At 52.6% G+C, this 15,233-nt stretch overlaps 2 protein-coding genes across 5 annotated transcripts in view; one reads left to right on the top strand and one right to left on the bottom strand.

The window, feature by feature from the left end:
* Window positions 1–6,676: 6,676 nt before the first annotated feature.
* Fkrp (fukutin related protein) lies at window positions 6,677–15,161 on the bottom strand. Of its 3 annotated transcripts, none has more exons than XM_052172173.1 (3): window positions 15,107–15,161; window positions 13,514–13,576; window positions 6,677–9,403 (listed from the first exon to the last, which is right to left on the bottom strand). In XM_052172173.1, the coding sequence occupies exon 3, from the start codon at window positions 9,360–9,362 to the stop codon at window positions 7,878–7,880; it is 1,485 nt and encodes a 494-aa protein (XP_052028133.1). In that variant the 5' UTR covers window positions 9,363–9,403; window positions 13,514–13,576; window positions 15,107–15,161; the 3' UTR covers window positions 6,677–7,877. The 3 variants fall into 3 exon arrangements, with proteins under 3 accessions (XP_052028133.1, XP_052028134.1, XP_052028135.1); XM_052172174.1 differs by having other exon boundaries at window positions 13,514–13,573; XM_052172175.1 differs by lacking the exon at window positions 13,514–13,576 and having other exon boundaries at window positions 15,107–15,150.
* Strn4 (striatin 4) overlaps window positions 14,714–15,233 on the top strand; it is a 26,360-nt gene continuing 25,840 nt past the window's right edge. For both annotated transcript variants that reach the window (XM_052172172.1, XM_052172171.1), the window contains exon 1: window positions 14,714–15,041. In XM_052172172.1, coding sequence (XP_052028132.1) covers window positions 14,760–15,041 — 282 coding nt within the window. In that variant the 5' untranslated portion in view covers window positions 14,714–14,759. The remainder of the gene's footprint in view (window positions 15,042–15,233) is intronic.

Genomic DNA, 15,233 nt, shown 5'->3' with positions numbered 1-15,233 from the left:
CCCCTGTCTAGAATTCCCCCAGGGAGGGGCTGGGGGCGTGGCTCAGTGGTAGAGCCCCGCCTAGAATCCCTGCTGAGGGGCTGGGGGCGTGGCTCAGTGGTAGAGCCCCTGCCTAGAATCCCCCAGTGAGGGGCTGGGGGCGTGGCTCAGTGGTAGAGCCCCGCCTAGAATCCCTGCTGAGGGGCTGGGGGCGTGGCTCAGTGGTAGAGCCCCTGCCTAGAATCCCCCAGTGAGGGGCTAAAGATGTGGATTAGTAGTGGAGCCTTTCTAATATACATGTGGTTGTTGGCTTCACCCCAGCAGTGGGGTGGTGGGAGGTGTCTTATACAACTTCTAGAAAGTTCATTTACCACTGTGACTTCCTGCCTGAACTCTCACTATCCAAATAACTTTGCTCTTTTAGGTTGTTTCTTTTTTAAAGACAAATTCTCTCTATGCAGCTCCAGCTTGTCCTGAACTTGCTTCTGCTTCCTGAGTGATAGGATCAAAAGTACATGACACCAAGTCTGGTTTAGCATGTTTTAATTAATAAGTTAGTTAATTGGTTAGTTAATTAATTCTTACATCCTGACCACAGCTTCCCCGCCTTCCCCTGTCCCCGGTTCCTCCCCCAACTCCACTGCCCCTTCAGAAAGGGGCGGGCCTCCCCGCGGATATTAACCAGCGATGGCATATCATATTGCAGTAAGACTTGGTACTTCCTCCCCTGTTAAGGCTAGATGAAGCAACCCAGCAGGAGGAACGGGTCCCCAAATCAGGCACAGAGTGAGAGACAGCCCTTTTTCCCACTGTTAGGAGTCTGATGAGAGACCGAGCTGCAGGACCAACCTGTGCAGAGGGCCTGGGGCAGCCTTGCACGGGTTCCCTGGTTGGCAATTCGATCCCATGAGGCCCCAGGAGCCCAGGTTAGTTGATTCTGTGGGTTTATTGTGATGTCCTTCACTGCTCCAGGTCCTGCAATCCTTTTCTAAGTCAGGTTTGCCTGAATATCTCTACCATGTGCACGTCTGGAGTCTGCAGAGGCCAAAAGAAGGTAACAGATCCTGTAGAACAGGAATCACAGACAGTTTTAAGCTGCAGTGTGGATGCTGGGAATTGATCCAGGTTCTTTGGGGGAGACGAGCCAGTGCTCTTAAGTGTGGGCCATCGCTAAAAATTTGTTTTTATTTTTAATTTTAATTTTTAAAAGATTTATTTATTATTATATGCACAGTGTAGCTGTCTTCAGACACCCCAGAAGAGGGGTCAGATTCCATTACAGATGGTTGTGAGCCACCATGTGGTTGCTGAGATTTGAACTCAGGACCTTCGGGAGAGCAGTCGGTGCTCTTAACCGCTGAGCCATCTCTCCAGCCCTTAATTTTAATTTTTATTTTATTATTATTATTTTTGGAATTTTGAGACAGGGTCTCTACGTAGTTCTGGCGGCCTTGAATTCACAGAGGCCCACCTGCCTCTGCTTCCATGTCCAGCCTAATATTCATTTCTATGTGTATCTGTCTATGTGGATGTATGCTGTGTGTGTGTGTGTGTGTGTGTGTGGTGTGTCACCTGCAGAGACGACCTTAGACCTGGAGTTACACAGGTGTTAACACTCTGAAGTGGGTGCTGAGTACTGAGCCCAATTCTTCAAGAGCAGCAAATATTAACTGCTAAGCCATCATGTCTCCAGCCCCATGTTCTGTGACTTGTTTTTAGATTTACTTCATGTGTATCAATGCCCCGCATGCACGACGCCGTGTGCCTGGTGCCGTGTGCCTGGTGCCGTGTGCAGTGTGCCGTGTGCCTGGTGCCTGCAGAGGTCAGAAGAGGCACGTGGAGCCCTAGAACTGGACCTACAAATGGTTCTAAGTCACCATGTAGGTGCTGGCATGGGACCCCGTATCCTCTGCAAAAGCAGCAAGTGCTCCGAACTGCTGAGCCATCCTCACTCCGAGCCCCGTGTTAGGATTTTTGAGGCAGAGTTTCCTATGTATCCCAGGCTGACCTCCAACAAAGCAACTCTCCTGCTTACGCCTTCCCCAGCGGTAGAACTGAAAGGCCCGGCCGCTTGCCTGACCTTGACTTGCTCTCTGATGCTCCTCCGTCTTGGAAACCCAGCTCCGCCGTGGCACTCAGCGTCCCGCTGCGTGGCTCCTGTGGCCTCAGCCTCCTGTGTGCTTTGACCCGTGAAACCTTGCGTGCTTGCAGGCTGTGAGCTCTGCTGCGGTCCAGCACCAGTTTCCTCCCCATGCTAGGCGCTCTGTTGACTCGTTCTGTTTTCCCGGATCTTCCTGGGTCTTAGCGTGAAGGAATCCTAAGTCTCTCCAGTGTGATTCTGCTTGCTACTCCCCGTGGTCATTACGGTCTACACCCTGCTCCGTGGCCCATCCTGTGGTGTACACAAACACTACTAATGAACTTACTGTTGAACCCTTATGGAACTGATGTCTTTAACGCTTTCTGTTAAGTCCTAATCTTATTAAGTGGTAATAGAGTGCAAGAGGATTTTTTTAAACAGGGCGGGGTGTGGTGTGCCCGTAATCCCAGCATGTGGGAGGCAGAGGCAGAAGGCTCCCCAGTACATGGGCCACACAGAAAAAGTAGCGCAGCACTAGCACTTCGAAGGCTAGGCTACGATGGCAATGAGTGTACAGACTTCTTTGACTATAGAATGAGACTCTGTCTCATTTATTTATTTATTTATTTATTTATTTATTTATTTATTTATTTATTTTGGTTTTTTGAGTCAGGGTTTCTCTGTGTAGCCCTGGCTGTCCTGGAACTCACTCTGTAGACCAGGTTGGCCTCGAACTCAGAAATCCGCCTGCCTCTGCCTCCCAAGTGCTGGAATTACCGGCGTGCACTACCATGCCCGGCTGAAACTCTGTCTCAAAACAAAAACTGTGGGAGGTGCTGGAGGGGTGGCTCAGTGGTTAAGAGCACTGGCTGACCTCGTAGAGGACTTGGGTTTGGTTCCTAGCACCCAAACGGCAGCTCACAAAAAGTCAGTAACTCCAGTCCCAGTGGATCTGGGCCCTATTCTGGCCTCTGCAGGTACCACACACACACACACACACACACACACTCACATACACACAATGCACATACATACACAAGAGCAAAACATACATACATGTAAAACCTTTACAAAGTCAAAATAACAGCCTAGGGTCAGTGAACTGACTCAGTGTGTACAGGTGTTTGCGGCCAAGCCTGATGATCTGAGTTCGATCCCCAGGATCCACAGAATGAAGGGAAGAACCAACTCTTGCATATTGCCCTCTGATCGCCATTCCCTCTGTGTGTGTGTGCGTGTGTGTGTGTGTGTGTGTGTGTGTGTGTGTGTGTGTGGTCGGGAGTGTTAGGTTTCCCAGTGAGTCCTAGGCTAGCCTAGGTTACATTAGACCTTGCCCCAGAAGAGGAGTAAGCAGGGGACTCCTGTGACGTGGTTGGACAATAGCCTTACATCCGTGCTTTCAGAATCGTTGCAGAGTGGGCTGCCTTTGAGAAGGGAGAGTAGGACATAGGTGATGGCTAGCTCAGGTTAGTCTTGAATTTTCCATCCTCCTGCCTCAGCCTCCTAAGTGCTGGGGTTACAGATGTCCATTACCAAGCTTCCTTCTTATTTGTAGCTGAAAATGATCTTGAATTTCTTTCTTCTTTCTTTCTCTCTCTCTTTCGTGTGTGTTTTTTATTTTTATTTTTATTTCAAGACAAGGTTTTCTCTGTGTAGCCTGGGCTGTCCTGGAACTCCCTCTGTAGACCAGGCTGGCCTTGAACTCAGAGATCTGCCTCCCAAGTACTGGGATTAAGGGCATGCACCATCACTGCCCAGCCACCTTGAATTTCTTTTCTTTTCTTCTCTCTCTCTCTCTCTTTCTTTCTTTCTTTCTTTCTTTCTTTCTTTCTTTCTTTCTTTCTTTCTTTCTTTCTTTCTTTCTTTCTTTCTTTCTGTTTGTTTTTTCGAGACAGGGTTTCTCTGTGTAGTCCTGGCTGTCCTGGAACTCTCTGTAGACCAGGCTGGCCTCAAACTCAGAAATCTGCCTGCCTCTGCCTCCCAAGTGTGCACCACCACTGCCCGGCATTCTTTGACAATTTCTTAAATGTATAGAATATATATTGATCATATCCAAATTTAGCTCTCTCCTCTACTCCCTCTACTTAAAAAACAAGTGTATGTGTGTGCTGCTCCTACACATTCAAGTGCAGCAGTGTGTGTGTGTGTGTGTGTGTGTGTGTGTGATACAGAGACAGACAGAGAGACAGAGAATGCGTCCTCTCCTACCATGTGGGATCCAGGTCTTCAGGTTTGGTGGCAAGCATGTCTTGCATACGCCAGGCTAGCCTTGTCCCAGAGCCCTTGCTCTGCCTGTCCCTTCCCCCAGACACCTTTGGCCCACATCTTCTAGGTCTTTCTTCATCTCAGGACATATTAATGCAATCCCTGCCCCCACCCCACTCCATGCACCGCTGTTACTAACCTGTCACCTACTCTAGCTATTTTGGTACTTTTTATTATTTTTTTACACTTGCCAGGTTTTTTATTTGTTTTTTCTTTTTTTGCTTTTTCCGGAGTCAGGGTTTCTCTGTATAGCCCTGGCTCTCCTGGAACTCACTCTGTAGACCAGGCTGGCCTCGAACTCAGAAATCCACCTGCCTCTGCCTCCCAAGTGCTGGGTTTATAGGCGTGTGCCACCACCGCCCAGCGCACTTGGTTGTTTTTGTGCATTTGGCATGCGTGTTTGCATTTGGAGGTCAGAAGACGAATCTCAGATCTCTCCTTCCAGCCTGTGTGGGCTGTGGGCCTCAAACCCAGGCCTAGAGGCCCAGAGGTAAACACCTGTATCTACCTGGCAGTCTCTTGGGTCCGCTTTTGTTTTGGTTTTTGAGACAGTGTCTTGCTTTGTAGCCTAGGCTGGCTGAGAACTCAACCTGTAGCCCAGGCTGGCCTAGAATTTTCTACGCATCTAAGGTTGCCCTTGAGCTCCTGCTGCCTCTGCCACCACCTCCTTAAGTGATGGGGAGTTGAGCCTAACGTGTTAGTCGTACGAGGCGAGCACTCTACTGCTCTCCCTGACTACCGTCCCAGCCAAAGGACATTTGTAATACTATGCACGTGTGTGGGCTCCCCTTCTCGATGCCCCAGGAGGTAGTCTAACACTGGTACCCACTAAACTGGCAGCTCCCAATGTGCTGGAAGGTGTTCCGGTGGCTAATTACCAAGTGCTGTGGGCCACGAGATTTTCCCATGTGATAGGCAAGCCTTGGCCAAGTTTCTAATGAACACTGGCAGGCACGAGATTCCTTGTTTTACATGCTTGTTACACTTCCTGGAAAACCCAGAGGCCATTAGAGTCTCACAGCAGACCTTGGGTTCACAACGGAGACTTCAGTGTGGGGTGAAGGTCAACAGTATTTTCACCTGCGAGGAAGATCACGCTTAGTTGGTCTGATGTTGACGTATAGGTTATTAAAATGTAGAAATAATTTCTCTTCTGGCTGGTAACTGGTGAAGTAAGTTTCCATATTCTTTATAAATGGACTGGGGAAGGCATCCATGCTTCATCCACCAGTGGGACCTGGGGTCTAGCCCAGTTGGCAGGCGTGCCAGCAGGCCTTTGTGCCGCTTCAGCCATCTTGCTGGCCCTATGACTGTGTGGGGAAGGGTTTGCTCAGTCGTGACCTCGGGATGTCCCTCAATAGTTCCTTTTACCTTATTCCTTTCTGTTTGTTTGTTTTGTTTTCCTAGACAGTGTTACCGTGTAGCCCTGGCTGTCCTGGAGCTCGCTCTATAGAGCAGGCTGGCCTCGAACTTACAGACATCTGCCTGCCTCTGCCTCCCTTGTGCTAGGAATAAAGGTGTGCGCCACCACTGCCTGATCTTTGTTTTTTGTCTTTAAAAAATTTTCGTTTTACAATATTTAAAGGACTTCCCTTCTCCTTTTCTAGAGACAGGGTCTCTCTGCGTAGCCCCAGCACTTGAAACTAGCTTTGTAGACCAGGCTGACTCACAGAGATCCTCCTGCTTCTGCCTCCTGGGTTCTTTATGAGGTTTTATTTTGTGGTACAGGTGACCAAGTCTAAGCCCTGCGCAGCCTAGAAAAACCTGATACCAACATCTCTGTTCCTGAGCTTTAAAGTAAACAAACAAATAAGTCAGGACAAGGGTGTGGTGGCACAAGACCTATGATCCTAGCACCTGGGAGACCGAGGAGGGAGGACTACGACTTGCAGGCTAGCCTCCCGTAGGAAGGATGGATGTTGGGTCAAGGACTGCCAACAAAAATCCTCCTTTGGCGGGGCGGTGGTGGCACATGCCTGTAATCCCAGCACTCTGGGAGGCCAGCCTGGTCTACAGAGTGAGTTCCAGGACAGCCAGGGCTATACAGAGAAACCCTGTCTCACAAAAAACCAAATCCAAAAACAAACAAACAAACAAACAAACAAAAAATCCTCCTTTGGACCAGATGCTGTGGTGCACACTTGTAATCCCAGCACTCCACAGGCAGGAACAGGAGGACCGTAAGTTTGAAGCCAGTCTGGGCTAGAAACTTAAACAGACCCTGCCTCAAACTCCTGTTCCTCCAAGTAAAATGAATGGGGTGCATGGTGTGTGGTGTGTGTGTGTGTGTGTGTGTGTAAATACAGGGCGTGTGTGGAACAAGCTGTAAAATGAAGCAAGAAAACAAAAGGCTCTATTTATCTTGAATTTTTAAACTTTAAAGGAGCATAATTTAAGCCTTATTTAACAATATACAGACTGGTACTAGCAGTTTGAACATAATTTATATGCATAATTAAATGAGAATTTTAAAAAACCCGTTTAAGTGGCACAGCCACTGCAAGGCTCCACTTGGGTACTATTTCTACAGCGCGACCTAAAGAGGAAACGAACTGTGGGCCTTGAAACGGCGACCTGAATTCAAGTCCCCTAAACTATCTGATTATTGGCAAGTAACCGTCATTTTGGCCTCAGTTTTCCTCCCCGGAAAATGGATGTAATGGCAGCTGTCACTCCTGTGTGACAGCAAACTCTTCGTAAAAGTGAGCTGTGGAGAAGGCTCGTCCCTTCCCGGAAGGTGGGGGTGGGGCTGGTGAACAGGCGCAGCGGACTGAAAGAAAGAGGTAATAAATACATTGGCAGATCCCAAACCAGAGCCCAGCCAGTCTTCCAAGAGCAAGATGGGGTTAGAAGCAGCAGATACATCAAGCAGCACTCTCAAAGAAAAGTGCCAATATTCAGGGAAGAGAGGAGGTGGCCAGTGCTGTCCCACCTCCCAGAGCCACTCCCAGGAAAACCAGAGATGAAGGCGAGGAAGCAGAGCCACCGACAGCGGTCATCAAACATTAAAAGAAGTGGCACAGAGGCGCCCTCTAGTGGAAACAGCAAGCACTAGAGCTAAGAGTCCTGAGGATTCTAAACACCAATGGATGCAGTCAGTATCTCAAGTGAAACAGAGACTGGGTAACTAACTGGTCCAGGGATGCCTAAGTTGTATGTGGTAGACTGAGGCTGGCTGGTCTGTTCTCCAGACCTCACTTTCCCAGGGCTAGGGCAGAGACTATGCAGAACCCTAAAGACTGGACTCAAATCACTGGGCTTTTCCATCAAATGCCGCCATGTTGTTCCCTCGTGAGGCTGGACTAGGAGGGCTCCGTCTCGAGGCTTAAGAACCTAAGTGTTGCTCCAGTCTTTAGGTTCTGCTTCCTGCCAAAGCTGGACTTGTCTTGTGCTCCCTCCAATCTTCCTTGGCTAGTTCACCCTTTTTTTTTCCCTCCAGTGCACAGCCCCACTGCCCAGTCACAAACTGGTTCAGATCCATGCAGAACCCAAGGCAAAGAACAGACTCCTGTACCCTGCTGTTCACCTAGCCCCAGAAGTGGGTACCCGAGCTTCAGCCGCCTGTCAAGCTTAAGAGTGCAGGGTTGGGGTACTCCGGGTTCTCGATGACCCCAGGCCCAAACTTGAGCTCCAGGAAGCGGCGGTAGTTGTTAGGGGCCTGTGCCATGAAACCCGCAAAGGGCAGGGGGACCAGGGGCTGCAGGAAGTGCTCTGGGAACTCAACATCCTGACGGTGGTCCAGCCAAGTGTCCTTGGTCATGACCCCATTGCGGGGGTAGAAGGGCCACAGGTCCACGTGCAGGTGGTTGCTCTCGCTGTACTGCACTCGGAAGAAGTCGCCCTCCACTGCCTTCTCCCACACGAAGCCGCGTTCATCCACTACGGAGCCAGCCTCGGCGCCTCGCAACTGCTCGCAGTTGCCCACGTCCTCCAGGTAGATGCCCAGATCCACATCATAGTCCCAAGGGATGATGTCACCATGGCGGGCTGCACCCAGCAGGGAGCCGCCCTCCAACCAGTAGCGCACGCCCGCCGCCTCCAGCACGCCCACCACGTAGCGCGCAGTCTCGCGCAGCGCGCGCAGGCAGCAAGGTGGTGTCCAGCGGCCCTCGTACAGGTAGGCGGGTGTGTCGCCCGCCACTGTACCGAAGCAGCGCGCGCTCTCCTTGCTGCAGCCAAACCACTCGAGCCGCCCGCCTTCCCAGCTCACCAGGCGGATACCCAGCGAGCGCAGCAGCGCCGCCCTCCGTGTGCGCCCCTCGCGGTCCGCCTTCCAGCGCGCGTGGGCGGTGGCCAGCGGGGGCTGGTGCGCTGCGGCGAAGGTCAAGTCCAGGAGCTGCACCGCCCAGCCACGCAGGGCGGTCTGTAGGAAGAGGCTGGTGGACAGCGGCCGCGCCAGGGGCACTGAAAGGTTGAAGAGGTCGCGGGAGCGCAGCAGCAGCACGGCGTCGCCATCTAAAGCGTCGCAGCGGAGCGCGCTGGGCGCTGGACCATAGCGCGCAGTCCACTCCCGCAGGCTGACATTCAGTGCTAGGCACCGCGCTGGGTTGGCGGTGGCGACAGGGGCGGCCACCAGGCGCGCGCTGCTCCCCCGGAGCGCCTCCACCATTCGCTCCAGGTGGCCTGGTGATTCGGCCCGCGCCCCATCAGGCACTAGGGCCACAAACTCGGTGGCTACATAGGTCTCCGGGCGCGAGGCCGCCGCTGGCCGGTCCAGGGCTGGCTGGAGCAGGGCCAGGCGAACGTTGGGGATGCGAGGCAAGGCCAGGGGTGGGTAAGGGAGTGTGTCGGCCACCACTACCACGGGCTGGCCTGGGTCCTGCTGCAGGAAGGAATCCACTAGCTCTGGCACCGCGTTGTCAAAAGCCTCAAATTCCCGAATTAGGACGGTGACTCGGGGACCAATGGCAGAAGTCCGGCGGGGACCCCGGGCCCGGGCGTTTCTGGGCTGGTGTTGTAGCCATGACACATAGAAGAAGACCAGGAGGTTGAGGATGATGGCGGCTGCCAGGGCAGCCCAGCAGCGAGTGAGCCGCATGGGGCCTGACGTCAGACCCTAGCGGGGGCGTCCAGGGCATCCTGGGGAGACAGGATGAAAAGGGAGTTGTCAGCATCCCCCACCATCAAGCCCAGTGCCTCTTCCTGGGTCTGATTTCAGGCCCTCCAGGGATTCCTAGGTTGGCTCATGCCCCTGCCCTAGGCAGACCACTTGAAAACGTCACATCATCTGGGGAAGGGGGGTGGTCCCCGTTTCCACTCAAATACACAGTGAGTCCTTAAATTAATGTATGAGGGCCTGTTTAAACCTAAAACCGAAAATTGAACCCAACACCCCTGCAAATGAACACATAATGCTGGCTGCCGCCAGAACCTGGCGGGGGCGCTGTGAACTGTTTGAACCTGGGGCCCTCCCCAAGCTAGACAAAAGCTCTACCACTGAGCCGCACTCCCAGCCCCGCCCTGGTGGATCCAGGAAGGCAGTTTAAGTACAACCCCCCGCACCCAGTTTTAGCTTTGCAAGGTGAAACACTTCAGGCACTTTATTTGCCTAACAATGTGAGGGTGGTTAGAGGACTGTGTAGTTTCACACATTGTCCCAGGCTATGCGGCAGAGGCCAGCCTTGGACTGTCGGTCTTTCTGCAGTTACACGGTTGTAGATGTACTCCGTACTACTGAACTGCGTGTGTGCCGGTGATGCATTTGATTTTAGGTATATTTGATTACAATTTTTTAAAAATATATTTATTATATACACATAATCTCTCTCTATATCTATCTATATCTATATATGGCTCCAACCCAGAGGAGGGCAGCAGATCTCATTATAGATGAGATATGAGCTATCGTGGGACTTGAACTCAGGACTTCTCCAAGAGTAACCAGTGCTTGACCTCTGAGCCATCTCTCTAGTCCTGGATTGTTTTGTTTTGTTTTGAGACAGGGTTTCTCTGTGTGGCCCTGGCTGTCCTGGAACTCACTCTGTAGACCAGGCTGGCCTCGAACTCAGAAATCCACCAGCCTCTGCCTCCCAAGAGCTGGGATTCAAGGTGTGCGCCACCACCGCCCGGCAAGATCACAGTTTTTAAAAGCCACAGCACATCCTGTAAGGCATCCCTCGGAGAGGGGGCAGCACGGTGGGACATTCAAGGCAGCCATGAGCCTCGTGGTGAGATTTTCTGTCTCAAAAATCCACGCCAAACTCAACCAACCCAACCAAACCAAAACACACAAATCCAAAAGGAGGAAATGGAGGGAAGAAACAACAGTGGCTTCCCTTTAACCCCAGCACTCAGGAGGCAGAGGCAGGAAGATGGTCATGAATTTGAAACCAGTCTGGTCTATGGATTGAGTTCCAGGATAGCCAGGGCTATAGGCTATATATATGTATAAATATTATATATGTATATATATATTTAAAACAGGGCTGGGGGCATGGCTTTGCAGTAGAGGGTGTGATGGTTTGTATGTACGTGGGCCAGGGAGTGGCACTATTAGGATGTGTGACCTTGTTGGAGTGGCTGTGTCACTGTGGGCATGGGCTTAAGACCCTCTATCTAGCTGCCTGGAAGTCAGTCTGCTCCTAGCAGCCTTCAGATGAAGATGTAGCACTCTCAGCTCCTCCTGCACCATGCCTGCCTGGATGCCGCCATGCTCCTGCCTTGATGATAATGGACTGAACCTCTGATTCTGTAAGCCAACCTCAATTAAATGGTGCCCTTTATAAGACTTGCCTTGGTCATGGTGTCTGTTTATAGCAGTAAAAACCCTACCCAAGACAGAGGGCTAGTCTAAAACTCACCATCAAGGGGTCCCCTGGGGGTGTGGCTTTTAGCCGCATAATTGCATAAGGTGAAAAGATATCTTAGGTTTTTTGTTTGTTTGTTTGTTTTTGTTTGTTTGTGTGTTTGTTTGTTTGTTTTTTCCGAGACAGGGTTTCTCTGTGTAGCCCTGGCTGTCCTGGAACTCACTCTGTAGACCAGGTTGGCCTCGAACTCAGAAATCCGCCTGCCTCTGCCTCCCGGAGTGCTGGGATTACAGGCGTGTGCCACCACCGCCTGGCTGATATCTTATGTTTAATACGCAATTCAATCACGAAGAAGGGGGAACCCCAAACAAACACAAAGCAGGGCTGGAGAGACGGCAAAGAGCACTGGCTGCTCTTCCAGAGGTCCTGAGTTCAATTCCCAGCACCCACACAGCTGCCCATAAACCTCTGCAACTCCAGTCCCAGGGGCTCTGGTGCCCTTTCTGGCCTCTGTGGGCACCAGGCATGCATGTGGTACGCAGACATACATGCAGGTAAAATACTCATACTCTTAAATAACGTTAACTTGAGGCACTGAGAGGGGAGGTCACTTGTTTAAAGTCATACATCTGAGAAAAGGGACATGGGATTTGATGCGAGGAGAAGCTGGCTTCAAACTAGTAAGCCGGTGGCAAGCACCTTCAATCCCAGCACCCTGGAGTCAGAGACTGAGGCGTCTCTGTGGCTCTGATGCCAGCCTGGGGTACACAGACCTTGTCTCAAAACCAAAACCTCCTAGGAAACTTTTGTTGAGATGGGGGTCTCACTAAGTATTGAAGGTTGGCTTTGAACTAAGAACCCCTTGTCTTCTGACTGCTGGGGTTACAGGCGTATGCCACTGTCCACCCAGCTCCCAATTCATACACTACAGCCGAGCTGATGGGTGCTCTCAGAGCTGAATGTGACATGTGACTACCAGCCGAAAGTCAGCATATCAGCCAAGTAGGTACTTTGTGCCAGGGTGTTTTGGGTTTGTTTGTTTTCAAGACAAGGTCTTGATGTGGGCCAGGTTGACCTTGAACTAGGTAAGTAGCTGAGGGGTGACTGCCACAAGGCAAGGGCCGGGTTGGGGTTACAGGCGCAGGCGCACACCACCATCATCCACTAGCGCTCTACCAGCAGAGTTGTCTCCGCAGGTCCAACCTCAGCTTCTGTGTTCTGCAGAGCTGAGAAGACAGGCGCATACAACTTAGTGGTAAGGTAGGAGACCAGCAGGGAGCAGGGGGCCTTGCCTAGGAAAAGTGGTCAGGGACCAGAGAGAGAGAGAGAGAGAGAGAGAGAGAGAGAGAGAGAGAGAGGCTGAGCTCCTCCCAGTCTTCAGTTCCTCCCCACACATTATGTATGCTGGGTCTGGTGTTACATGCTTGTAATCCCAGCACTTGGGAGGTGGAGGCAGGATTGGAAATTCAAGGTCATCCTTGACCAGTGCTTGAGTTTGAGGCCAGACTGGCTACATGAGACTGTGTGTGTGTGTGTGCGTGTGTGTGTGTGTGTGTAACAAACAAATCAACAAACAACAACAAAACAGTGTTTAAAGATGGCCCAGTAGTAGCTGGGCAGTGATGGTGCACACCTTTAATCCCAGCACTTGGGAGGCAGAGGCAGGCGCATCTCTGAGTTCAAGGCCAGCCTGGTCTACAGAGTGAGTTCCAGAACAGCTGGGGCTACACAGAGAAACCCTGTTTTGAAAAAAAAAAAAAAGAAAGAAAGAAAGAAAAGAAAGAAAAGATGGCCGAGCAGGTGCTTGACACCAAGGCAGACCCGAGTTTCGACTCCAGGACCCAAACAATATAAGGAAAGAATCAAGTCCAGCTGCTTGTCCTCTGACCGCCACACTGCACACTGTTAGGATTCTAAGCTCCACCCCACAGTTACCTGGCAACACCCAGGTGGGCTTGCCCCTCCTCTGTCTCTTCTTCTCCTACTCTGTTCTCTTGTCCCTTGTCCCCCTCTCTCCCCATCCCCTCCCCCCCTCCACTGGCCTCTGCTTCTCTACTCTCTCCTTCCTCTGCCTTTCTCTCCCTCTACTACCCTCTTGACTTCCCTCCCCAGGCCCTGAATAAACTCTATTCTATGCTACACGGTTGTGTGGCTGGTCCCCCGGGAAGGGATGCCTGGGCGTGGGCCCGCTGAGGCACCCCCTCCCCACACCTCACCACACCGCCATAGAAAATATTCTTATATTTCTTTGTCTTTTTATGATCACAACACACCCGATAAACAAACGTGAAAAAATTTAAGTGTATGTAAGTGTCTCACTTGGAATTCGCCAGAGCCTTATCAACCACAGTAGGTACAAAACGGAGACCTATTCGGGAAAGCCTTTAAGGACACGGAAAGGGCAGTTCTCCGTGTGATTACTGTGACATCAAGGGACTCTTACCTCCCTAGGTTTCAGGCTGAGGGTGATCAAGAAGAGTGGTTTCACCTTGGGGCATCTGCCCTGCTGAAGGAGGAACCAGAAAATATCAAATGAGCCAACTCCTCACAACAACGTGCAATTTCATCCAACCCATGTAAGCGGCTTATGAAGTCACGGACTCTTTTGTCCGTTTGAAGTCCATAAAGCTTGGTCACCACCGCAGCTGCCTCAGGAGTGGAGTGCAGGGCAGCAGTCATCAATTGTAAGCTGTAACTATCCCTCTTTCATAATGGTGTCCAGAAGCAGCTGTTACCATGACAACCTCTTCCCTAGACACATGCATCCTTTGGAGCTAATCCTAAACATCCCCTATCTTACTGGACCTGATTCCTAGGATCACCAGGCGGTAGGAGCTCGCCCTGTTATAGTAACCAGGGCATAGCTTTGACTGTTTCTCATCTCTCTAGAAATGGTCCAGGCCCTGTAACCATAGCAACTGTCCCACAGCAGCACTTGTCTTCTAAATAAAAACACCTGGTTGGTTTGTCCATATGGGAAGGGTAGATGGTTACCATGGTAATGCCAACTGGGTTGGCTGGGGGAGGAGTGGGGCGGAGGCATTCCTCTTAGAGGAATGTCTTTGGGGCTGGGTCTTTTTTCTACCTGAGCACTAGGTGAGGGGAGGTTGCTATAGTAACTGATGAGGATAGGGTCAGAAGAACCACCAGGGACTTGGGTTACCTTAGCAACCTCCTCCTAGTGCAATGATAGTAGAGGTTTGGGATCGCCACATATGCAAAATGGGAAGGGGGTGGAAGGGGCCTCCAGGTTGGATAGGGTTACTATGACAACCGACTTCCTCGGGACAGAGCCCACTCCCTACTTCAGGTCGTCTTTTTTTTTTTCTTTCCAGTAAGTGAAAGAGATGGGGTGTATTTGCATTTGGAGGGCATAGGACTCTGACATTGGGGAGAAGGCAGAAAAAAAGTCCGGTCTGGTCTCATTCCCGCAAAGGAGACAATTGCGAGGGGCCCTGGGTCCTTTAGCCTCCGTTGAGGCAGCCCCTCCCTGTCAGCACCCCCGCCCGCGCGCACCGCCGGGGTCGACCCGGGTGGGCGAGGCTCGCGCCCAGCCCCGCGCTTGCCTCCGCTCCCCTCGCTCGCCCAGCGCGCGCGCGCGCACGAGGCGGGGGTGTCTAAGTGCGAAGCTGCGCGTCCGCGCAGGCGCGCGAGGCACAGCGGGCGCGCGGGCCGGCCCCGGGGCCTCCATGATGGAGGAGCGAGCGGCCGCCGCGGTCGCATCGGCCGCCTCCTCCTGCCGCCCTCTGGGCTCGGGCACGGCTCCCAACCCGACAGCGGCGGCCCCGGCCTCCAGCCCTGCTCCTGGGCCCGCCCCGGTAGGTAAAGGAGGTGGCGGCGGAGGCAGCCCGGGCCCCACAGCGGGCCCGGAGCCCCTCAGCCTGCCTGGGATCCTGCACTTTATCCAGCACGAGTGGGCACGCTTCGAAGCCGAGAAGGCCCGCTGGGAGGCCGAGCGCGCCGAGCTGCAGGTGAGCAACGCCGCCGCCCTACCGCGCCCCCCGCCCCAGTCCTGCCCGGCCCGGCCTCGCCTCACCCGCCGCTGCCGCCGCCGCCGCCGCCGCCGCCGCCGCCATCTTGGAGCAATGGCCGCCGGGACGGCCGGGAGGGGGCGGGCAGGGACGGCGACCGGCCGGCGGCGGGGTCCCCGGGGCCTCGGGGCG

Source organism: Apodemus sylvaticus, chromosome 1 (genome assembly GCF_947179515.1).
Source record: "Apodemus sylvaticus chromosome 1, mApoSyl1.1, whole genome shotgun sequence".
In the NCBI taxonomy this organism is placed as follows: Eukaryota; Metazoa; Chordata; class Mammalia; order Rodentia; family Muridae; genus Apodemus; species Apodemus sylvaticus.
This window is presented reverse-complemented; position numbering and strand designations above follow the sequence as displayed.

Bases quoted from the DNA above. Each gene is read 5' to 3' on its own strand.
- Fkrp (XM_052172173.1), bottom strand. From the start codon at position 9,362: ATGCGGCTCACTCGCTGCTGGGCTGCCCTGGCAGCCGCCATCATCCTC.